We start from the raw sequence: 24,664 nt of genomic DNA, 5'->3' as shown, positions 1-24,664 counted from the left end.
CGCAGCACAACCTCATTTTCACTGGACTTTGATCATTTGTCAGCTCCATTGATGAGCAGTAAACCCCACCCAAAACAACCAGACACGCAAAATTAGTAGTGTTTCAAAATGACCATAAATAGATTCAAAATGACAGATTTCCAGATAGCCTTTATCTACTGATGTCATTTCATAGTAAGAAATTTGTTTATTTTGGTGTCCATTTATTATACTGACAAAAACTATTAATGTTTATTATCGTAGAGTAACTGGGCTTTAAATATAAGTTTTAATACATTTATTACACATTTCCCAAGTTCAAAGGTTTCAAAACTTTCCCCTGAATAAACTCTTGTCAGACGTCAAAGGCATCAGATTATGAAACAAAGATTACTGCTTGTGGTAAAACAGCCTGAGCTAAGCTTCCTGCAGGACAAAAGTCAGGTGCAAAGGTCGTCCTGAAATGTGTGTAGGAGGGAGCGGACAAACAACCTTTGACCCCAACAAGAGAGAGAGAGAGAGGGAGAGAGAGTGAGAGCATGTGATGACCAGTGATAACCTGTAAACAATGTGTTAGCTTTAACTTGTGTGTGTCAAAGAGTGAGTGAGGAGACGGAGGAAAAGTGTGTATATTTGTGTGTGTTGGTGTACGTTGTGGTCGCTATGGTTTTCCTCAGACGGACAGTGCTACTTCGTTACCTGCTGCTATCGGCCATGTTGGCTCTGCTCCTCTTCGTCAGCTCCTTCTGGCTACGTGAGTGTCCCTGAAACTGGTTGGCCATTTTGGCTCCACCTCTCATTGGCTCACTTGGTTGTTATCAGTGGTGGAAAGTAACTAAATGTATTTACTCAACTTCAAGGTACTTGTACTTTACTTGAGTATTTACATTTAATGCTCCTTGGTACTTCCCTCCACTCTGTATCTTTGACAACTGAATTTTAAAGTACTTATAAATTATGATTAAACCAGATGTTTCCAACCTTTTTGGCTTGTGACCAAGGCTGGAACTACTTTTGTGTTGCCAGGTTGTGGAAAATCCTCCTCCATCTTAACAGCTTAACACAAGTCTTTATTCAAACATCAGAATCAAAACTTCTTCACTTCAAAATAATACAAATAATATAAAATAAAAACAACCCTCACCATCAACATTTACCGTTTACCATGTCCTCTTTAAATTTTGCTTGCACAAGTTGAAAAATGATTAAACCATAATAGGTCTGCAGTTGTAAATGTTAATAAACAGTTTAACATGGTGACCACTAATAAATAATTGAACAAGGACACTGGCATTTATGAAATAATTCATAAGGTAAGCTTAGACATTGTAAAGTTAAACTCATTTGGTTTCTCTTTTTCTTCAGCTCAGGGTGGAATCAGAGACTGTGGCTCCGCCTGGCAGCCATGTTTGAGTTTTTACCACCAGACAGTAGGAATTACACACACACACGTTTGTTCATCTATCCTTGTGGGGACCATAACTAACTTAATACAATATTTAACTAATATAGCCCCTGAGAACTTTATGGCAAATTGTAAGTCTAACTGTCTTTAACTTAAAATATTGATTATTTCCAAAAGACCCTGAACCTTTTCAAACCATTGCAAAAAATGTAAAGTAACTGTTGCAACTTTGGCAGCAAAATTTGTTCATTTAATTCCACAAAAATCGTATTAAGTAGCTGATTTAGAAATCAGATTGGAAATTCAACCCTAAAACCAAGTCTGAAAAAAGATGTCCTCATATTTCAAAAAGGTCTTCGAACACCTTGGTCCCCACAAAGATACAAGAACAAGAACTCCTCTCTCTCTCTCTCTCTCGTTTTCAGTTTAATTCAGTGCAGTCTGACCAGCGCTATGTTTAGGTCAAGAACCTGTTGCCTCAGCATGTACTGTACATAAACAGAGTAGCAGCATTAAACAGATAAAAACATAAAATGCATAAACCAAAAAGTTACAGTACATGGAATGAAACTTTTTTGAGAATGTAGAGAAATATAAATATTAATCTATCCATCAAATAAAGTAAATGTATGTGCATGGTTATTAAACATAAAAAGCTGTTGTATATGAAAACTTGTTTATTTTTTTCATTCAGCCCAAGCCTCCATTGGTCCCTGATGGATGGGCGGAGCCTGATGGATCTCACCCCCTCATAGAGGAGTGTCCTGGCCAGACATTTCAGGCCTGGCGTCTGCTGCTGCATTTAAAGTCCAGTCTGACAGATGAAGATGACATCCTGCTGGAGCCGTACCTGCAGAGCTGGGATCAGCTCCTCAAGTAATAACAGTTACCAAGCTTTTATTTAAATTCAATGCACGCTTTTTTGGAGGTGCGGTTCAAATACAAATCATGCTTTGATATTTGATTAGTGAAAGTCTTTTTTTGGTGGCTAAACAGATACTAATGAGTGGTATGACTGGCAGTAAAAAGAACAAACATTCAAACAGAAAATGAAGTGGTCTAGACAATGTCTAATGACCCAGCCCTCTTCCCCTATAAATCTGAATATAGATATTTTTGTCAAATAAAATGTCACAGATTAGTTTTACATTGCATCCCTAACACAAACAGCGTTTCACTGTTAGCCTGTATTAACTGATTCATCCAACATAACATTAAATCACCCTTTGAAGTAGAGACCAACAATAAAAATAAATGCAATTCGTCTCCTTGTTTCTCCTCTACAGTTTTATGGAGTCTCTTGGGACGATGGTCAGTTTCTTCTCTCAGAAGGTGAACGAAAAGGTGGTACTGATACGAGATCTGTCACGCAAACACAGTGCAGAGGCTCATGGGAAAAGTGGTACAGCTGGACTACAAACTCCAGCATCTTTTGGACTAAAAAACGGGGTAAGACAAAAAGAGACAAGACAAAAACATGCCAGGATTTCTAAAAAGAGCTAGTTTGGAGTTAATTTTCATGATTTTTTCCTTGAGGCGTATCGGTCAGTTCGATCCATGGTGGAGGCGGAGCTAAAAGCAGGCGTGGTCGACTTCTCCCGGCGTACAGATTCAGGTTGCAGGACACTGCTGAGGCTACATCGATCTCTGCTATGGTTGAAGCTGATGTTGGAGGGTTTGGCTGAAGGACCGGACGCAGACGGACGTTTCAAAACACCCGGTGAACTGAGCAGGTAACAACTTCATTACTAAAAGCGTTTCATCCAATTTTGAAATACCACAAAAAGTTTTTATGCCTGGTTGAGGTGTAAATATTATACAAGAAACCTTCTGTCTATCTTTTGTCTCCTTCCACCAGAGATGCCTACAAGGTGGCGTTGGCCCCCCACCACCACTGGATGCTGCGTCAGGCTGCCGAGCTCGTTTTCCTCGCCCTCCCAGACAGACAATACTTCCTGCAGCTGGTATGTGTTCAGAACCAGCACGATGCTACGCCCATCCTGCGCATTATCATCAATGCCTTGATGCTGGTGCACGTGCGAACTCAACGAATACTGGCCGAACACGACATGCTGGAGCTGCCCTGACCGTCAGACGTCAACAACGTGAAGGTACGTAGTAAAAAGAGGCTAAAAATTGTTCTTTAAATGTCAAACCTGTAAAAATCACAGTTTGGAAAAAGTTGAAAATTCTACTTCTTTTCTCATAAACATTATAAATGTGAGAATATTTTTGTGGTATGTTGTAAAAAAAATAAGCTAATGGCATAGTGAATTTTTTCTTGAATGTAGTTTATTATGGTAACATTCGCCATAGCAAACAAGCAGGCTCACATTTTTTTACAGTGAAGTACGTGTAAGCTTTATGCTCTTCAGTTTGCTGTGGACATAAAAATGTAAAACCAGGATATTTTTTGTTAAAAGTTGAATAATACCTGTTGAGGAAATCATGCACTCTAAGGCACCATATGCTGCAGTCAGGACCACATGGATTTGGAAGCGCTCTCTTGTCACATTCATCAAAATACCAAATGAGGAATTACTGTAAAGTCTAAGTGAAATTAACCTACTTGCTTGGAGGAAGCGTCCCATTTCCCGCTCACCCTGAATGCAACATTAGTTGCAATACACAACAAAGTTAATGAGTGTTTATCTTTGCAAGACTTGTCTTCACAGAAGCAGAGAGCAGTAAATACAACATTAAGTACAACACAATCTATATACCTGATAGATGTGATACTGCTAAACAAAATGTGTAAGAATCTGTCAGAGGAGATGACTTTTCTCTTCATACTGCAACAGGCATGAAATCACATAACACTGTACATTAAACTGACTTTTTAAAAGTTGAGATAATCATATATATATATATATATATATATATATATATATATATATATTATTTACATATTTTGGGGGGGGGGGGGTAAAACTGATGATTATTTTCCACAAACCAGTTACTGTATAAAACATCACAATGTCAACTTAAACAAATTTCGGTACCAATATCAAAACAATTAACTATTAAAAATAAATAATTTTAATAATTAAATTATTTTTTTTTAACTTGTTTACAAATGTTTTGTTTCTCAGTGGGGTTCTGTATCAATCAAAATTTTTAAATACTAGTGCTTATACTTTAATACAATATTTTTTTGTATTACTGTGTGGAAGACCTAATTAGTTTTAACGAAATTATTATTTATTATTTGCAATTTTTGAATTGCTTATTTTGAAAAAAGTAGGGCTGGTATTGTTTCACACTTCCAATATGATACCTGAATTTTGGTATTGACTACACAACTCAAATTCATCAATTCTTTGTTTTCATTTTTTTTTTTTCAATCTAAGGGCTGGGTTATTATTTGACATTTTTCCATACCAATACGAATGAAATACCAAAACAAATAATTATTAACTGTTGTGAATTAATGTTCCATTAATCAGTGACTTGTTTATGCACATTTTTATTTGTTTCTTAGTAGTGCCAATACTTTTTGTTATTGTTGTGTAGAATAACAAATTATTAATTAATTAAATTATTATTTATTAATAGAATGTTTTGTTTTGTTCTTTTATTTAAAAAAAAAAAAGCAGTTCTGGGTATTGTTTACCTAAATTTTGGTAATGATTTCCACAACTAATCAATTGTTTGTTTTGTGTCTTTATCGTACGACATTTTTCAACACCTGAATTTCTGCATTAACACCAAAACAATACTTAAGTATTTAAACATGTTTTTCTACAAAAACATTTTCTCTTCACTTGAAAGTGCTATATAAGTTCTTGTGATCGCTACAGATCCAGCATCAGCATTAACAGATACTTACCAGTGTAGGGGAAACGTTAAACTAACCCCGTCCTGTCCCTTCTCATCATTCTACCTTGTGACGTGAGTCACTGTATCGTCCGGTCTGCCCTCAGTTCAGCATGAGAAGAAGTATTGTAACCTCTTGACAAGAAACCCTCATCACCACCATCCACTTCCAACCAGAAACAACGATTGGCAGCAGAGAAAGCTTTCATATAGCACCTTTAACAAAAGACGCCAAAGTTCTCCAAAGTAAAATGTTTCAACACAAGCAGCCGTACGACTTACTGACCGTAAGAGTCACTGTCGTTAAGTGCAGTTGAAAAGAGGCAAAAATGATTGTGTGATTAAAAAGTAACTCAGGAAGAGCACAGCTCTGATGTCAGTTTGGCTCCCAGCCCCCGTCACAAAGACAGAGCCGGCTGGTATAAAGTGTCTTTTAGGACGTGGATGGATCCAGAAACGAGTTTTCTTCTGCCTGGTGGCTCTTCATGTGTGTTTTCAGACAGTGGCTCTGAGTAAAGGCTTTATCACAGAGGGAGCACTTGTATGGTCTCTCTCCGTTGTGAGTCCTCATGTGGACGGTCAGGTGTTCTTGGCGAGAACACGCTTTCCCACAAACCCCGCAGACGAACAGTTTGATGCCTAAATGGCTCCTGACGTGGTTGTTCAGGTGAGTCTTGCGTTTGAAAAAGCGGCCACACTCGGAGCAGCCATATGGTGCCTCGCCAGTATGGACTCGCATGTGAGCCTTCAGCTCGCCGTTGGATATGAAGCCTTTGCTGCATATGATGCAGATGAACGGTCTCTCGTTACTGTGCGTCTTCATGTGAGCTGTCAAACCACAGTTTGAGAGGAAGGTTTTGCAGCAGATGTGGCAGAGGTACGGCCTGTCTCGCACCGTGTGGATCTTCTCGTGTGACTTTAACGTGCCGAGGATTTTGAAACGCTTCCCACAAACCTCACAGCCGTAGCGTCTCTCCCCTGAGTGAGTGGCCTTGTGGCGGGTTAAAGATCGGAGGTCGTAGACAGATTTTCCACAGATATGGCAGTGGTACCTGTCTCTGCCCGTGTGCACCTTGGTGTGGGCTTTGAGCTGTGCCTTCAGACCAAACGCTTTGGGGCAAATATCACACTTGTGAGGTTTATCCGCCACGTGGACCCAACGGTGGACGCTCAGGCTGGACATGTGGGCAAAGGTTTTGTTGCAAATGTCACATTTGAACGGTCTGTCTCCTGTGTGCAGGGTGGTGTGGCAGTTGAGGCCAGTGATGGAGGAGAAAGACTTTCCACAATACGAACAGTCGTGGGTTTTTAGGTACTTTCTAAGATGTCTCTTTAACTCTTCCACAGATTGGAAATGCTCGCCGCACACTCCACAGACACACTGCGGTTCGTCCAAGTGACTCCAGGCGTGTTTGATCAAGCTGCCCAGCACCCTGTACCAAACTCCACAGACCTTACAGGGCGTTTTACTCCTCTCCACAGAAGAAGTCCGGCGCCCTCGCCTCCTCATCGTCGTCTTTGGCAACTGCAGGTCAGGATCTGGTTTCCAGTCGTCGTCAGTGGAGGCCACGTCGCTCTCAGCAGCATCGTCATCATCAGTTTCCATGTTCTGCTGTTGTGATGTTGAGCGGTTACCATCTGTGTGTTTGACAGAGCTGCTGTGGAGTGAAAATTAAAATTTACTTTGTGCAGAAATTTGTTAAATTGAACTTCAGACAGAGTCACATGTTTGTCTTTCAACTTTCAGGTTTTGAACCCAGAACTTTTCCTGGTTGGAGAAACACACAAATTTAAAGGGAACCTCATCATAAATGTTAGAATATTTAAAAACATAAATAAAAATTCTAAAATATTTTTGTTATGAGTTGTGTAAAAAAAATGTATATTGTATGATTCATCATCACATTTTTTAAAATTCTCAAATATACAGTTTATTATGTACATGTAGGTAAAACTACGTCAGTGTAACAACAGTAAATCCTCCTTCATGAAGGTTATAATGTTCAGCTTGTGTTGAAACTGAAAAAGTTTGAGGCTGTAGTTTGTGCTGCTGACGAACTGTATTTCATTATACTAACAAGTGTTTTTAATTTATCATTTTTCAATTTGCCATTATTTTTAAATTAAGATTATTTTGTCCACTTGCATCAGTGAGGGTGAAGGAAACAACAAACACCACTTTGTGTTTACACCCAGTTTGAAGAAACAAATGAGCAACTGCTTCTCTCTTTTGTCACAGACGTTCAAGTTTCTCTGGTGTTTGAATAAAAATATAAAACATCAGATCCTGTTTTTGTTTCTTTGTAAATTACCTTGAACTGAGCCTGGCGTCGTCACTTTTTATCACCACGGGAGCCGTCGACGGAGAATCATCAGTGGCATCGTTGCTTCTTGGTAAAAGGTTAAGCTCTTCGTCCTCCTCTTCCTCTCCTGTCTGCAGAAGTTTGTTCACAGGTGAATATTTTTAAGGAAACATGAGAAGATGAGATTGTCCTTCATTAGTCCCACCATGGAGATGATGTAATATGTACAATCAGACATTTAAATACAGCAGGAACTTTTTTTGTTTTATAGACTGTTTCATTTACATTAGTTTGATCCCTGATCTGTGAAAATGTTTGGAAAGAAAATATTACTGTCTTCTTCTTCATCAGCCCAGTAAAGTGTCTTCAAACCCAAATCCAATTTTCCACCTTAAATAAGCAGTCGCTCTCATAAACAGACGACAGTTAGCTCCATGGAGCTAACAGCTGCTTATTAGACATGTGGCAGTTACACTGTGAGCTCTGTCCTGTTGTGAGCCAACGCTGTAACACTGAACTACTGCTTCACTCCACTGCAACACGATAAAACATCTCATCGTTACCCAGTTTGAATGATCACAAAACATCAGTAAAAACTGCAAAGTTCAGAGCGTTACACACAGTGAAGTGGTACAACGGGACCTTGGAGAGAGGGAATGCAGAGAACTGCTGCACCTTGAGCCTGATGTAGAGCAGTGTCTTTGAGACCCCGGTGGACTTCATGCTCCTGTAGATCCCCTCTGGTGTCAGAGTCTTTACTCGGAGCCTCTGGAGTCTCCTGCTCCTGTCAGACTTGAACACGTCAAAACGTTTGTCTCCATCCAGCTGAGGGAAGGTGGACCTGAGCAGGTCCAGGAAGTCTGCCTCCTGCAGACCACGAGGACACCTCAGGTCCTGCACTGAGGATTTCATAAACACTGAAGCAGAGGACAGAGATTACGCTCCATTAAACATTCAGAACGAAACTGACAAACATTCACAGGATGAGTCACTTTCCATCTTTTAGATTCACCATTTTTTGAGAGCACATCTGACTGGGAATCCTCCAGCATGCAGATCCTGAGGTAGTGGTGAGTGGGTTCTTCACCGAGCCGAGGTCTGCCACGCCTCCTCCTCTCAGACTGACCTCTGGGAGACGACAAACTGAAAGACGAGTGACGGAAAACTGAACATTTGAAATGTGAAGTGAAAAAGAAAACTGGCTTGTTGTGATTAGAGATGAGATTTCATATCATGAATTTCCTCCGTCTGAGAAAATGATCCAACAACAACTCATCACTGTCATCAAGCTCATAACCGTTAGAACCCGTGTCTGTTCTGTTCTTCGTTACCTCGTGTACGTGTCGCTTTGATCGGGCGTCATCGAGGCAGAACTGGACGGAGAATCATCGTCCGGTCTCCGTAGAGGTTGATGGTCGTCACTGCTGGTCTGAGGATCTTCTCCTGTCTGTGAAAGAGAGCCCTGTTTGTCAGAAATATTTCCCCGAGAAACAAGTAAATACCGTCCTGAGCAAATATTACCCTGTGGGTGTAAAAATATTTTGACAGACAATCATCTGTATCTAAACTGCCCCGTCTGTATCTATTGACATTTGAAAAGACTTTGCAGTCATTGATATCCAGATTTGATATTTTGCTTCCTAAGTTACATATTAAAGACTAAAGACTTTAGGACCACTGGTGAATTTAGTGACCCTCCTACATCTTAGCTTTACTCAGAGATGGAACGAGGACATTGTTCCTGGATTCAAAGAGGTTTGGTAAATGAAGACATACAGGTAATGAACAACAACCCATTAAAACTATCTCACGGTACCTTCAGTCGGATGTAGAGGGCCGAGTTTCCCGCCCCGCTGGACCTGATGCTCCTGTAGATCTCCTCTGGTGTCAGAGTCTTCACCTTCAGAGGCTGCAGTTTCCTGCTTCTGTCAGAAGTAAATACGTCAAAAGGTTTCTCAGCCGCCAGCTGAGGGAAGGTGGACCTCAGCAGGTCCAGGAAGTCGGCCTCCTGTAGTCCCCGAGGACACTGCAGCTCCTGCACCGGGTACTTCTGAAACACTGGAAATGAGAACAATTCACCACAAAGTTAGGAATCTAAAAATGGAGACTGATGGTCTTGATCGTTTTCTCTCAGTCCACTCCATCAATTAACTGACTAACGTGACGTGCTTGAAACCAACCGCTTTTCGAGAGCACATCGCTCTGCGAGTCCTCCAGGATGCGGATCCTGAGATCTAGATGGCTCTGTGTGTCGCTGATCCGAGGTCTGCCGGGCCTCCTCCTGTCAGACCGAACTCTGGGGGAAAACAACCTGGAGGAGGAAGAATGGCAGCATGTTGACATGGCCTGTACGCTAGAGTTACACTATCATCACTGTCCTGTCCTCATTAAATAAACACTACCTGGCCAAAAGTATATGGACACCTATGTGTGCTACCAGAGGTACTTGTACTTCAGTTGGGTATTTCCCAAAAAAAAAAAATTAGAGAGGGGTCTGAAAAGTTTATACCTCTGTCCTCTCTCATTTACCATCTCCAAAATATAATTTTATGCTGTAGCATGAATATTTTCCTTCACTGGAGCCAAAGGTTGTCCACATACTTTTGGCCACACAGTGACTATTTTCAATAGTAGTGCTAGGATTTGTAACCTTGATGGTATTTGATAATCAGGATCCTTCAGATCTTCTCGTTTCTGTCTGCAGCTCGTTGCTGGTTCCTTCGGCAGCTGCTCTTCATCTTCACCCTCGTCATCATCATCGTACCACAGGAGGCCCAGACTCCCAGTGTCCTCCACATCTGGACGGACATCTGGAGCATGGGTCAAAAGTTCTGTTTAGCTGAGCAGTTGGATTTATTTTTACGTGTAAACAAGCTCAGTTTAAAACCCAATGATCAGTGCGTGAACAACAACACATCGTCTGCATATTGACGCTCATATTATGTACGTGTCATGTCTTTGTTTGTAAAAATCAAACCAAATCAAAAAGGAAAAATATCCAACTTTACTCTCAGTTTTTAAATATTATTTTGCATTAATGTCACAGCTGATGTACAGTTTTAGGTCCATATATGAACCCATTCAATGCAAGGACATACCTGTCTGTGTGTGCTGCTCCTCCTCCTCTTCCCCCTCACTTACAACAACCACATCATGGCTGTCCAGATCTGGGATCAGGGCTTTGAGGTTTCAATCAGAAGTGAAATCAGATAATTATTTTAAATTCATCTCCACTACATCACACTGTGAGTATATGTTTTATTGCAACTGAGGCCTGTTAGTGTGTTTTGCTGGAATAACAGGAGGGTTTTCTATGAGCTGATGAGATTACCAAAATAAATTTCTGTAAAGTTATTTCTCTGTATAGAGTCAGTGATGATCCTTAAACAGAACTGTGAATAATGAATTTACTTTTGTAAGTAAACACATGCCAAATTGTAAATCTCAACATTAAAATTTGTACAAGTGTTCACTTCATGTACTTTGTTGACTGTAGGTTTGTCAGTGAGCAAAGAAACATTAAATTAGCCTTTTTTCAAATGAAGTTTGTCAAACCAAAATGAAACAAAACAGCATTTGTGACTCAGTGTTACAGTGCATGGAAAGTTCTTTAACCAACTGTAAAAACTGACTTAATTTACAAAAGTAATAATAACTTTTTGCATGTAGATGCAACCCAAAATGTACATCACATCATGAAAAATTGTGTAAGCATCAAATACTAACATTAACATAACTTTGCTTTGCAAACATGCAGACTTCAAAGAAAGTTAAAAAAGCCTTTTTCTTATGAAGTTCAACAAAACACAACTTAGAAGAAGTGAGTGTCACAGTAAGTTTAAGGCCCATGAACCAACTGGCAAAACTGATTCAACTCCAAAAATGTGATGCAACGTTTTGTTGTAAATCACATCACATTTTCTACGTTGAGTTTGACAAACAAGAAAACCCTCAGTTTGCATAAATGAGCTGTTTGCAGAAGCCGAAGTGTCCGTGGCGTCGTGATAACCAGTGTGAGCGTTGACCTGAGGTCGTCAGGACGGAGGAGGCGTGTCCCCGAGCAGAGACACTTTAAATCGGCCTTTTTTCAAATGAAGATCAACAAACCCACAATTTAAAAGACGGGACGTTTGAGTGTCGGTGTTGCTGCTCGTTCATTCAGCCACTGACCTCTTCTCTCCAGCTTGACCCGCGGCTGCAGGAGGACCTCCAGCTGCCTCCGCTGCCGGGCGAGCTCCTGCCTGAAGCCCGCAGCCTCCTCCTCGTACCCGGCCACGGTTCTCTCCACCACCGCCAGGATCTCCTGCGCGGCCGTGGTGAGCTTCTCGGTGACGATTCCTCTCAGGATCTCGGCTTTAGAGATGCTGTCGAGGCCGCCGAGGGCCTCGGGGCCCCCGCTGCTCCTCCTCATCCAGTAAAACATGTTCGCTTGTTTTCACGGGGGGAGGATGCGCAGCAGCTCCGCACATTCGCGTGGACAGAGTTGTTCCAGGTTTTGGTGCAGCCACTAAAGATGTCCGGCGAGAAACAAAAAACAAAGTGGGTGTGTGGGTATTTCACTCCAGATTTATTATTATTTATGGATGTTTTAAATAAATTGACTCTGGAAGCTGTTATAAAGCAGAGATAAATTAATTTCCATCTTATCAACTTCAGACTCAACATTCAGGATTAGAAGCTGCGCAGTGAGAAGAGCAGCAAAGGGCCACAGGTCGGACTCTAACCCGGGCCGCTGTGGTTGGGACTAAGCCTGTATGGTGCTGCTCTAACAGCTGAGCCCCCCACTGTGACTCTGTCAGAGTGATGAGGCTGAAGGTTTCTTTCCATAAGAAAAACTCCTCAGTGAATGAACCATGTTTCAGAAATCATCACCTGACACATGAGCATGTTAAGATCCTGTCAGAGTTAAACCTTCTGTCCGAGTGAACAGCTGTGAGCGAGCAGATGTTGCTGATGGACCTGCAGCTTCATGCAGAAGTGACCTGTGTCACTGCTGTCACTGATTCAGTTGTACTTTAATTAAAATTCAGTTTTTTATGTTTTTGTTATTTTTTTTTGTTTGTCTCATGTTTGTTGAGTAATGACGGTAAAATGCTGTGTTGTCCTGTTTGTACTCTTTAACTCCACATGTTGACACCATGTCTTCTGGTTATGTTGCCTGAATTTACACAAATGCTTCACAGTTCAAGTCCAGTGACAAACCTTAAACAGTACAAAGACCAGAGTTTTAAAAAAATATATATATATAATGCTGAGAATACTGAGAAATAATATGGAATTAAATTACAGTTACTAATTAAAATGGAGGCGGCAGAAACTGGAAATTCTAACTTCAACAAGTCACCACTTTATTTCAGTCTTTCAGTCCCTCTGCTCCTCCTCCTCCTCCTCCTCCTCCTCCTCCTGCTGCTGGGGCCTCTTCATGTGTGTTTTCGGACCGTGGCTCTGAGTGAAGGCTTTGTCACAGCGGGAGCACCTGTAAGGTGTCTCTCCGGTGTGGGTCCTCATGTGGACCACCAGCGCACGCCTGCCCACAGACGAACCTGTTTTTATCCGGGTGGAGTTTCAGGTGTGAGGTCAGCTGATCCCGCAGCCTGAAGAGCTTCCTGCACTCGGAGCAGCTGAACGGCCTCTCTGTGCCGTGGGTCACCATGTGTGTTCTCAGAGCTTCCTGAGATGAAAACCCACGGCCACATTTCGCTGCAGTGCGAGCTCTGCCCGCTGTGCGTTTCCATGTGGACCCGTACGGTTCCCTCAGTGTAGACGGCTCTGCAGCAGACGTCACAAAGGAACCGTCTGTCGCTGTCTGATCCTCTCATGTTGTCTCGGTTGTTTCTCGAGTTTGAAAGACTTGTGACAAACCTTGCAGCTGTGTCGCCTCTTCTCTGAGTGAACGCACAAGCTGTGTTTGGATAAAGCTCCAAACCGAGAAAAAATGTACCGCACACGTTGCAGCTGAGGTACTTCCCACCGGAGTGGAGCTTCACGTGAAGAATAAGCTCAGAACGACCTCTGGCAGACGTCACATTTGTGCGGTTTCTCCTCCACATGTTGCCACTGATGCCTCTGAAGCAGCGTTCTACTGGTAAAGCTTTGTCACATGTGTGACACTTGTACGGTTTCTCTCCTCTGTGTCGAGTGATGTGTCCGTTGAGGCCGCCGGTGGACAGGAGAGACCTTCCACAGATGTTGCAGCTGTGTGTTTTCTGGTGACTCCTCAGCTGCTCTGCAGACTCAAGAAAATTTAGTCTTCATGGAAAAACTTGGTCAGAACACAAACACGGAACCTTTTCAACACAGGAGCAACGACAGCGGCAGAGTCTCCTGAACAGACGAACACACACAGGAAACACAGGTTGATCTGATTCATTCCACTCACCTCTGATGTCCCTCCAGAATAAACCTCTTCTTTATTTATACTTTATCATATTTTTTATATATTTATATTCTTAAAAAATGTTTCTGACAATTGATTGATATTTAGAAGAAACAATGTCTTCAGCACATTTTACACATTTTTATTAATTTTATTATTGAGAAACACAGACATTTGCCAAATTGTAAATCACAAAATTAAAAGTTTGCAGATGTTCTTTATTTTTACTAGAACATCAGGAGGTTTATTAACGAGAAAAAAAACTTTAAACTGGCTGTTTTTAAAATGAAGTTCGACAAACACCAACATGAACAGACCGTCTGTGACTTGATGTTACGGCTTCACTCTGATCTGAGCTCATTCAGCCGCTCACCTCTCCAGATGTCTCCTCTGCCGGGCCATCTCCCGCCTGAAGCCCGAAGCCTCCTCCTCGTACCCGGCCACGGTTCTCAGGTGATGATGACTCTCAGGATCGAGATGTGACCCAGATCCTCCACAGTCTCTGTGTCCATGTTGCCCACACGTGTTCAGGATGTTTGGAGTTTTGGTGCAAGCTCAAAAACAGTCCGACTAGAAACCAAAACCACTGACAATGGGGTCGCTTCATTTCCACCTTCTGTGAAGAACAGGTCAGAAGTACCTGGGGGAGGGGGCTCCACATTAAAGCCTCTACTTTACATTTTTTATGTTCGTTTAAATTAAAATGCTATCCCATTAAAAATATACTTAAAGTAAAAATACTCACTTTGTTTATGAGATTATTGGATTGTAATTATCAATGTATTGATCACTTTAATTTTACATCTGGTAAAGCTGGAGCCAATTTCTTATGATATATAGTGTTGGGTTGCTTCTAAATTTAACTTGGGATCAATGAAGTCTGAACCTATAATAACACATCAAAATTTATTTGTACTAATAATCTGAATCTGAGCTACAATTATATATAAATGTAAAATATAACACTTTAAATAAAATGATAATAAACCATATAATTGTAGATAATTATATTCATATTATATTAAGATAGTATTACATAGAAAAGTAAAATATTTCCCTCTGAATTGTGGTGGGGTAGAAGTATAAAGTAGGAAAAAATGGAAATACTCTAGTAAAAGTACAGATACCTCAAAACTGTACTTGTTACTTTCCACCACTGAATAATAATAATCGTAATGTTGATTTCTCTTCATAACAGCATCAACAAATGGTGTAAAATATAACACAAATCTGAGTCAGTGGTTGTTTAAACGACAGAATAACGAAGTGGGAAAAAAAAATTTAATCCAACCAACAAAATAAGACAACTCAACATCAGTTTGAGACGTTCACGTGTTCAAATAAACCAAACCAGTCACGACAGGAGGAATCACAGCTCAGCAAAAAAAAAAGTGTTTTAAAACATCAGCTGAAACCAGCTAAACCAGACTTCAGACACAAAGTGAGTTTAAATAAGTCTGAATTAAGTAACCGTTGACATTTAAACCTGGTCAGTTTACAATCACTGCACTGGGAACATGAGTCACATGAATCAGCTGCATCAGAGAGATCCTGCGTCACTGCCGTACACTGAACCAGCACATCAGGAACAGCTGCTTCTTTCAGTCTCTTTACGAAACATCAATAAAAGGAAAAACAATAAAAACAATAAAAACATTAAAAACAATCTGTCTAATGTTAAAATTACACGTTCACTTTTTGGTAGGAAAAAAAAAAAAGTTTGTCATGTGAAAATTTGACATGTTAACACTGCATTTCACTTTTCTCTGTTGTTAACAGAAAACAAGACCATTTTTTATGTTCTTCTTCATTCTACATGAGAACACACAGCAGCTCGTGCACCGGAAACATTCAGAGCTTCATCACCTTTCTTTCTCTTTTTTAATTAGCCGGTACTGTTAATCACTCGGAGCTGGTGAGAATCCTCGAGTGGCAAAATATCACAAACGGTAAGTTTAGGAATCTATTGCTAAAAAAACCAAACTACCTACTTAATCATTCAGAGCCTTAAAACGAGCCGTCAGGACTTCTGGAACTTTGTGATGTCATAACAAAGCAGTCACCCACCTGGACCCACCTGGAAACCGAATCCTGCAAGGTTGGATACCTTGCAGGATTCGGTTTCTCTGAGTATTTACCTAAAATCTGCTATATTTTTGATTGGATCACCCAGAAAACAGTCAGCCAATCAGAGTTTAAAGCTGAAACTATATATTTGTGAGATTTTCTTATTTACTTTACTTTAGCAAGAACCAATGGGCTTTTAATTTTTTTTTTAGGGGATTTGTTGACAGTAAGAAAAATACAGAACATGTCTAATCTTATTCTTTGCGTAGCATCAGGCACCACGGTGCGGCTTCAACACATTTACCAACAAAGTCTGTGCAAACAGGAAACAAGATACTTTGAAATAACCTGACATTTTAACAGTGTCTGTAGTTTTCCACACAGCAGCATCCATCGTTCTTTTAGACAGAATTTAACCTGAAGCTGCCTTTTCCTTGAAATTATTGGCTAATTAGCCAGTCAGTCAATCAACAGAATGATAAATATCCTGTAACTGTTTTGATAATTTATTGATTGTTCCCGTGAACTTCGCAGCAAATACTGTGATTTGAACTATATCTGAACTTCAGTCAAACCAAGACTTTTGAAGACGTCGACTCGGATCCTGTGAAGTTGGGAGCATTTCTTTCCTGTTTTTTGACGTTTTGCAAGGCAGCCAATGAAATGATTAATTACCGGGCTCCGCAGGTTCTTATCGTGTATGTTCTGTGGAGCAGTTTGACCATGAAGAAGTGAAACGTCTCCACGTTAATGTGCCTGTTGCAGAAACCCTGATATAAAGAATCCTCAGCTGCAGCCTCAGTGATGTGAAGTGTGGATGGATGAATTTCCCCCATTGGGTTTCTCACAGTGACTCTGACTGATATCATACTTCATTATAAGGCCCCTCCTTTTATTTATAAGGTGTGGACCCTCATGTGAGTCACCAGCTTCGCCTTGCATGTGAAGTGTTTCTTGCATTTGCTGCAGCCGTTCGGCCGCTGGCTGCTGTGGCTCCTCAGGTGAGTCTGTAACCGCTGGTTTGAGTAAAACCTTTTGCTGCAGACTTGACAGACGTACGGTTTCTCTCTGGCTCCTGTGTGACCCGAGTGAGTCAACATGTGCTGGGATAAAGTCCCGAGGCTGCAGAAAGGTTTGGTGCACATGCTGCAGCTGTACGGTTTCTCTCCCGTGTGCTTCAACCTGTGAATCCTCATCTTCACCTTTGACACACTCGACATCTGGCAGATGTCACATCTGTACGGCTTATCCACGGTGTGGACCCACATGTGATTGTTGAGTGTCGACTTCTCGGTGAACGCTTTGGGGCAAATCTTACATTTGTACGGTTTCTCTCCCTTGTGTCGAGCGATGTGTCCGTTGAGGCCGCTGGTGGACAGGAAAGACTTTCCACAGATGTTGCAGCTGTGTGTTTTCTGGTGACTCTGAAGGTGACTCCTCAGCTGCTCTGCAGACTCGGACCGTTCCCCACACACTCCACAGAGCCGCTCTGGATCGTCCACGTGACTCCAGGAGTGTTTGATCAGCATGCCCGTTGACCCACGCAGGGCCGCGCACACTTTACAGGAAAGATGAGCATCGCTGTCACCGCCTGTCAGCACCTGCCGAGGCAGACAGATCTGTTTTCTCTTCCTCTGGACGCCTGAGCGTTCGGCTCGTCTCCTCCCCGCCGTCTTCTCGGGCTCTTTAACCCTCAGACTCTCGTCAGTTTTCTCTGGTTTCCAGTCGTCGTCTCCATCGTTCACCTCCTCTTCGTCCCTTTCGCTCTCGGACAAAAGCAGGGACTGCAGAGACCAGAGACTAGGGGACGCTGATCTCTCACAATCTTCATCATCAGCCTCCTCAGCGTCCATGTTTTGCTGTTTTTTTGTTGAGCAGCTGAACAGGAAGTCGACTCTGCTTCCTTCTTGTTGAACAGAGCTGCTGGGAACATAGACCGGAGAGTTAGGACACACGTGATGAGTCTCTCCTCCTCAGTCTCATCACTCACTCTGACTCACCTCCTGTTCTGTCTGGTTGGAGTTTTCCTCTGCAGGAGCTGAAGCTTTTCCCCTCCGCTCTGAGCTTCCTCCGGCGCCTGGAACAGTTTTGTACTCAAGTCATATTTTGATTGAGGTTTGGAGAAGACGTCTTCAAAAATCAACAAAAACCAGATCAGATACCTTCAGTCGGATGTAGAGGACAGAGTGCCTGACGGACTTCGTGCTCCTGGAGATCTCCTCTGGCGTCAGAGTCTTTACCACCAGAGGCCGCAGTGTCCGGCTTTTGTCAGCTGTGAAGACGTCGAAGGGTTTATCAGTCGCCAGCTGAGGGAAGGTGGACCTCAGCAGGTCCAGGAAGTCGGCCTCCTGAAGTCCACAAGGACACTGCAGCTCCTGCTTCGGATACTTCCTGAACACTGAAAGAAAACCGGGTCAGTCGGAGCGAGAGGAGTCAACGTAATGTTAAACCCCCATAAGAATCAGTGCAGTGAGGACTGTGGTGGTCTCAGCATCACAGTCCCTGATCCTGGTCTTACAGAGGCGATGAATGATTTCAGGTTATAAGTCTGATCCTGGCTGGACATCAGCTGACACTTATTGATATAATATTATTGATCTGATTTCAATCAAAGTTTAACTGGAGGATGTGACTCAGACTGATCCTCTAAAGAGGATGTCTCACTCTGATGAATTTTACAGACTGGTGCTTCCTCCCCCACTAATGATCTTTGACAAATGAGAACAATCAGAACATTGATTAGCTGTTGATTTGATAACTGATGACACACATTGATGAAACTTTCTGCTCCAGCGTCTCAAACGTTGGGATTTTAAGTTTTTCTTTGTCTCCTCTATAAAGAAATTGATTAAAATGATGTAACGCTGAGAACAGAAAAGGCTACTGTGACCTCTGCTAGCATGTTAACCGTTAGCTCAGCCTCTACTGTATTTCACCAGGCAGCCCTGCAGGCAGTCACTACATCCTCTAACAAAGCCTGTTTCAGGGGGACTTCATGAATCCTACATCTGGATGCACAGTCACTACTTTTACCTCTGGCTGAGAGCATGTTGATCTGCGAGTCCTCCAGGAGCCGCACCCTGAGCTTGATGTGGTTCTGTGGCTCACTGAGCCGAGGTCGGCTGGGCCTCCTCCTGTCAGACTGAACACTGGGAAACAGCAACATTAGAGATGAGGTTTGATGTCACCGCTGTCGTCAATAACCAGTGATCTTTGTGTTTGTGTACCTGGTGTTCGGACTGGTTTGGTCACGTGTGGTCGACTGGAGCTGCTCAGGAGGCTGCAGGAAAAAAAACAGAGACTTCCTCTTTAGATGCTGAGCTTTCCTCTAGACTGGTAAGTAAACATCTGTTGATGCTAACATTAGCTATGTAGCAATAGTAAAACTTGCATGTAGCTCCTTCGAGTCACTGAGGTTATAAATAAAGGTCGAGGTCAGCGCTGTGATCAGCTGTTGTTGGACCAGAGGCCAGTGATCCCACAGTTACTGAATGAATGAACATTAATATTAATGAAGCTAATTAACATTGACAGCCTGAAGCTGAGCAGCATTAGAGCCTAAGTGATCTGAGTATTTAGCAGACAAATGACGGGACCTAAATCTGCTGATGTTTGGTTCAGAGATCTTACAAAGTTCTGCAGACACGGTACCTTCAGTCGGATGTAGAGGGCCGACCTTCCCGCCCCACTGGACCTGATGCTCCTGTAGATCTCCTCTGGTGTCAGAGTCTTCACCTTCAGAAGATGCAGTTTCCTGCTTCTGTCAGAAGTAAATAAGTCAAAGGGTTTATCAGCCGCCAGCTGAGGGAAGGTGGACCACAGCAGGTCCAGGAAGTCGGCCTCCTGTAGTTCCCGAGGACACTGCAGCTGCTGCTCCGGGTACTTCTGAAACACTGGAACAGAGACCACATTTACAGGGACGTTAACTACAGGTAAACGTAGTTACGGGTCCTGCATTGCTAATGATGCGTAAACTCACCCACCCCGACAGGAGGTGGGCTCTGACCTGAACCAGCTCACTGCACTGTACAGCTACCTGGCTCGCCCTCACTGGGCCTCAGCTTCTTGCAGCTCTGAACCCACTGAACATACCATTGATTGAGAGCACATCAGCCTGGATGTCCTCCAGGATGCGGATCCTGAGATCCACGTGGCTGTGTGATTCACTGCCCCGACGCCTGCGACGCCTCCTCCTGTAAGGCTGCATTCTGGGTAACAACAACAGAGCACAGTCATAAAGAAACAACACTGTGATTCCACTCAACAGTTTGAATATTTGCTGTGTTTCACTGCTGGTGTGTTGTTGATCGCTGCGTTCAAGACCACGGTGAACTTCACACAATCAACTTGGAAAGCCCACAGTAATATCTTCACGCTCGAGAAACCGAGGTGTGGTAGGCCTGCTGCTGTAGGGGCACAGTTTCAGGAGACACTGCTGTGGTTCGTATCAGAGGCTGACATTGTCGTTACAGGGAACGTAAGCAAGTTGTTGTGGTCGAGCAAGATGGAAAATGTCGACGGTGAATGAACTTTTATTTGGAGTCTTGTGACTTCACTAATATATTAAGAAAATTAATGTACATTTAACAGTAAATGACATTTGTAATATTACCGTCCCCACCAGTCACGACAGTGGCGGCCAGGACTGTAACTGTTATGACGTCAGCTCCATCGGGACCTGAATCCCTGCACTGACCTGTTCATACGTTCAAACCATTTCTTATGAGTCAGAGCTTGTAATTTCTGACGTGTCATGAACGCAGCATAAATCTGCTCCAACTTGTTTCTAGTATCTGAGCTGTTGTTGTTGATGAGGATCGAACTGATAACCATATGCAGTATGAGGTCTCAGTAGTTGAGGTACCCTGTGTGTTGCCTGGTTGGAACAAGAGAAGACGACGAATCAGCAGCAGCATCTTTTCTCTGTGATGGATGAAGCTCCTCAGTCGCCTCCGGCTCCTCTTGTGCCTGAAATTTCCATCAAAAACAGTCACAAAAATAAATCAGGTTACAGTCGTTTAAGATATTTCAGCAAATATTATCGCTGAAAGAGAGTTGGACACACACTGAAAACAATCTCCTTCCCACCCAGAATACTTTCAGACAAAACACATAACAGACACATACTTTATACAAGATCCACATCTTCTATATGAATAAACCAACATGACGACTACAGACTAAAATAAACCTTTAAAGCTCCATCCAGTCTAAAGGCAGATGTCCATGTGTTTGTGATTATAAAGCAGGTCCAGGTTCCATATTAATACTGTGAAAGTATCAAAGCCTCAGTCCACAGAGAAATGCACACAGCCTGTATTCAGAAACTGAGCCTTAAAACCAGCCGTCAGGACTTCTGGAACTTTGTGATGTCACAACAAAGCAGTCACCGCCCTAGGCCATCCCCCAAGCCCCACCCACCTGGTCCCACCACCCAACCTTGCAGAATTTAGTTTCTCTGAGTGTTCACCTGAAATCTGCTATATTTTTATTGGATCACGCAGAAAACAGTCAGCCAATCAGAAGAGAAGCTCAGATCCTCTCTTCTGATTGGCTGACTGACCTGTTGTTGCTAGAGCTCCAGAGAGAAGCCTGAGAGAGCAGATGTAAAACTACACTGAGAGGGTGTTTGGTTTTTGTAATATAATTGGTTCTTATAATCTATCTACAGATATATCTATCTATCTTCTCATCGACATCAACACTTAAAATAAAACACAGCAAATTGTAGAATATGGACCTTTAAACAACCATTTGTTTAAGCGAATCCTCAAGAAAAAAAAATCCAAATGTTCACTAATCTTTGTCAGAATGAGGCAAAAGTTCAGACGTGTCGCTGAAGACAAACTTGGGCAGTAAATCAAAATTTTCCAAGGCAGCACAAGCTCCTGAATCAGACACTGTACCTTTAGTCGGATGTAGAGGGCCGAGTTCCCCGCCCCGATGGACCTGATGGTCCTGTCGATCTCCTCTGGTATCAGAGTCTTTACTCCCAGAGGCTTCAGCGTCCGGCTTCTGTCAGATGAGAAGACATCAAAGGGTTTCTCAGCGGCCAGCTGAGGGAAGGAGGACCTCAGCAGGTCCAGGAAGTCAGCCTCCTGTAGTCCCCGAGGACACTGCAGCTCCTGCACCGGGTACTTCTGAAAAACTGGGACAGAGAGGAACATTCAACTGGAGGCTCATTAAAACCAATTCAATTTAATTTTCATGGCCACAGAAGGAAAAGTCTCTGTGCTGCAGTAAAGTTGGTGGACTGTGGAACATCTGAGGCGCTTTAAACGTACCTTTGGCCGAAAGAACCTCAATCTGAGAGTCCTCCAGGATGCAGACTCTGAGATCCATGTGGCTCCGTGGTTCACTGACTAGAGGTCTGCCAGCGCTCCACCTGTCGGACTGAACTGTGGGAGGCGATAACCTGAAAAAATAAAAATCAGCAACTATGTTAAAAACATACTGATCCAGACCAGACCAGACCGTCTTTACCCTGGATCATGCAGACTGGGGTGTCCACATACTTTTGGCCATTATGTGTAAATGATAATTGTAGAAATGTGCCTTGTAACCTTGATGCGACGTCATAACCCGGCTCTGGGAGGTGATCCTGACCCTGTGTGGGCGTCAGTGCTGACCGCTCAGAAGACTCCTCCTCCTCCTCACGTGTCTGTTCTCCGGTGTAGCAGAGCAGACCCACGCTCCCGTCGTACTCCACACCTGAACACAAATGGACTGTCAGTCAAAACTCACGTTTGAATCATCTTTTTATTGGACTATGAAACTAAACTTAACACGTGGGTTTTATCTTTTGTGATTTAAAGACGTACTCAGCTCAATCTTGTGCTGCTGCTCCTCCTCAGGGAGTTCACCTCCTCCTCCAGACGCCTCCTCTGGCAGCAGCTCACAGATGGGAAACAGTTGCTGGTCATCTGGACGAGAGGAGGAGGTTTTTATTTTAGACAACTGCTTCAAAATGTTGTTTTTCTTGAACATTGTTAAAAGTTATTATTGGAATAACAGATAATTTCAGTGACACTGGTGTATTTAATTTAAATACCACTCGTCTAGTTTCCCCTGCAGCTATTATACTTTAACACTGCTTGGTGTATTAGTACCAATTAGACCAGCTCCGTACACCAAGTCTCAAACATTATAAACCATAAAAACCTAATTTTTCCAGAGTGTTTTCAAACATGTTTCATTTTTTTCTTGCAGCAGACGAGTCATTCAGAGAAAATAAGTTAGTTATGTGTTAAATTTATCCAAGAAGAGTAAATATAATCAAGTATTCAGATCCTTTACTTAAGCACAACACCACAAAGTATTAAAGCTCCATATTTTACTCTTCTTCTGTGTTTTATTTGAAGTATTGATCTCCATCAGAAGATATATTTGTGGTTTTAAGAACCAAAAACATCTCCTCTCTGGAGCGTCAGTAACAACATTCATGGCCTGCTGATATCTAATTTGTGATATATAAACATTTAGATTTGCCTCTTTTACATTGTGACCAATAGAAATCGCTCTTTTAACATGAAGCATTAGATATGAACCTTCTTTCCTGGTGAAGCTTCATCTCACCATCACTACTTGTGGTTTTACTTTTTGGTAAAGTGCAACAGGTTTAAAAGGCTGAAGACACTTATTTCATCTTTAACTATGTGTTTTATTTTATGAGCTCATCATGTTCTGTTAAATGTGAAACTTTATTCTGAAAAGTTACTAGTAAGTAATAAAATCTAATTAATGTGGTGGATAGAAAAGTAGCAATATTTAACACTGAAATGTCCTATAAGTCGCATAATATCTCAAAAAATATTTCAATTAAGTTCAATTTAACCACTGAATTGATCTGTTTAGAAAGTGCCTTTACGAACTTATTTTCACTTTTCACATGTTACAGAATGAGCTCAAACTGAGGCCGAATTGGCGGGTCAGAAGAGCGGTGTCCCCGCAGAGTCCTCATACGCCGGTGGGATTCACTGTTGGACAAAGCGACCTCAAACTAACGGTTCTGTGAACAGGGTTCGTCATTTCTCTGCGGGAGGACTGTTAGAGTTTAACTTCCACTGGACTCTTCCACCGACCTGTTGTCTCCAGCTTGATCTCCGGCTGCAGGAGCACCTCCAGCTGCCTCCGCTGCCGGTCGAGCTCCTGCCTGAAGCCCGCAGCCTCCTCCTCGTACCCGGCCACGGTTCTCTCCACCACCGCCAGGATCTCCTGCGCGGCCGTGGTGAGCTTCTCGGCGATGATTCCTCTCAGGATCGCAGATTTCGACATGTTGCTGAAACCGTCCCCAGCCTCCTGCTCCATGTCGGCACCGCGTCGCTCACCGCCGCGTTAACGGGCAGAAACTGGCGGGGAACGTTTGGCGTGGACGCTGCTCCCCGCCCCCTGCTGCTGGTCCGGGCACAAATGTTGTCCGACTAGAAACATCAAAAGAAAAACCACGCAGGTCGACGGAGGTGATGCCGGAGATTTTTATATAATCGCAGACCTTTTGTGGTCATTTTAGGAAAGATTCATTTTTCAGCTCTTCTGTCACTTGTGCAATGTTGATATAAATATAATATATATAAATATTGACTCACAGTCTTAACAGATTTCAAGCAAAAGTATTTTTCACGTTATTATTAGTAAATAACTGTCATTGTAGACACATTCTTAATTTTATTCTATAGTTTTTTTTATAAAACAATATTATATTATATTATATTATATTAT

General features: G+C 42.4%; 3 protein-coding genes across 6 annotated transcripts; 1 reads left to right on the top strand and 2 right to left on the bottom strand.

Moving 5' to 3' along the window:
- The first annotated feature begins 33 nt into the window (after window positions 1-33).
- Window positions 34-7,483, top strand: LOC139607207 (ceramide-1-phosphate transfer protein-like). Its single transcript, XM_071459923.1, has 7 exons — window positions 34-733; window positions 1,345-1,409; window positions 2,079-2,260; window positions 2,671-2,833; window positions 2,921-3,117; window positions 3,243-3,495; window positions 6,548-7,483. The coding sequence occupies exons 1-6, from the start codon at window positions 643-645 to the stop codon at window positions 3,469-3,471; spliced, it is 927 nt and encodes a 308-aa protein (XP_071316024.1). The 5' UTR covers window positions 34-642; the 3' UTR covers window positions 3,472-3,495; window positions 6,548-7,483.
- On the bottom strand, window positions 3,655-14,405 carry LOC139607177 (uncharacterized). 2 transcript variants are annotated; one of them, XM_071459859.1, is made up of 11 exons: window positions 14,253-14,405; window positions 11,674-12,010; window positions 10,602-10,682; window positions 10,154-10,313; window positions 9,684-9,814; window positions 9,320-9,561; window positions 8,835-8,950; window positions 8,516-8,646; window positions 8,179-8,420; window positions 7,513-7,634; window positions 3,655-6,858 (listed from the first exon to the last, which is right to left on the bottom strand). In XM_071459859.1, exons 2-11 carry the CDS (start codon window positions 11,924-11,926, stop codon window positions 5,634-5,636), a joined length of 2,703 nt encoding a protein of 900 aa, XP_071315960.1. In that variant the 5' UTR covers window positions 11,927-12,010; window positions 14,253-14,405; the 3' UTR covers window positions 3,655-5,633. The 2 variants fall into 2 exon arrangements, with proteins under 2 accessions (XP_071315960.1, XP_071315959.1); XM_071459858.1 differs by lacking the exon at window positions 14,253-14,405 and having other exon boundaries at window positions 11,674-12,876.
- A 741-nt stretch (window positions 14,406-15,146) lies between these two features.
- LOC139607176 (uncharacterized) lies at window positions 15,147-24,399 on the bottom strand. 3 transcript variants are annotated; one of them, XR_011684799.1, is made up of 14 exons: window positions 24,028-24,399; window positions 22,768-22,869; window positions 22,510-22,657; window positions 22,231-22,361; window positions 21,853-22,094; window positions 20,811-20,914; window positions 20,039-20,154; window positions 19,598-19,839; window positions 19,174-19,226; window positions 18,980-19,095; window positions 18,109-18,344; window positions 17,947-18,023; window positions 16,018-17,869; window positions 15,147-15,970 (listed from the first exon to the last, which is right to left on the bottom strand). XR_011684799.1 is itself a non-coding variant. In XM_071459855.1 (13 exons), exons 1-13 carry the CDS (start codon window positions 24,251-24,253, stop codon window positions 16,843-16,845), a joined length of 2,820 nt encoding a protein of 939 aa, XP_071315956.1. In that variant the 5' UTR covers window positions 24,254-24,399; the 3' UTR covers window positions 15,147-16,842. The 3 variants fall into 3 exon arrangements, 2 of the variants coding, with proteins under 2 accessions (XP_071315956.1, XP_071315958.1); XM_071459855.1 differs by having other exon boundaries at window positions 15,147-17,869; XM_071459857.1 differs by having other exon boundaries at window positions 15,147-17,866.
- Between the last annotated feature and the right edge of the window lie 265 nt (window positions 24,400-24,664).

This window comes from Trachinotus anak, unplaced genomic scaffold (genome assembly GCF_046630095.1).
Source record: "Trachinotus anak isolate AG129_WGS33_773 ecotype Australia unplaced genomic scaffold, CSIRO_AGI_Tana_v1 ptg000023l, whole genome shotgun sequence".
NCBI lineage: Eukaryota > Metazoa > Chordata > Actinopteri > Carangiformes > Carangidae > Trachinotus > Trachinotus anak.
The sequence above is the reverse complement of the archived record's forward strand: the minus strand, read 5'-3'. Positions and strand labels throughout refer to the sequence as shown.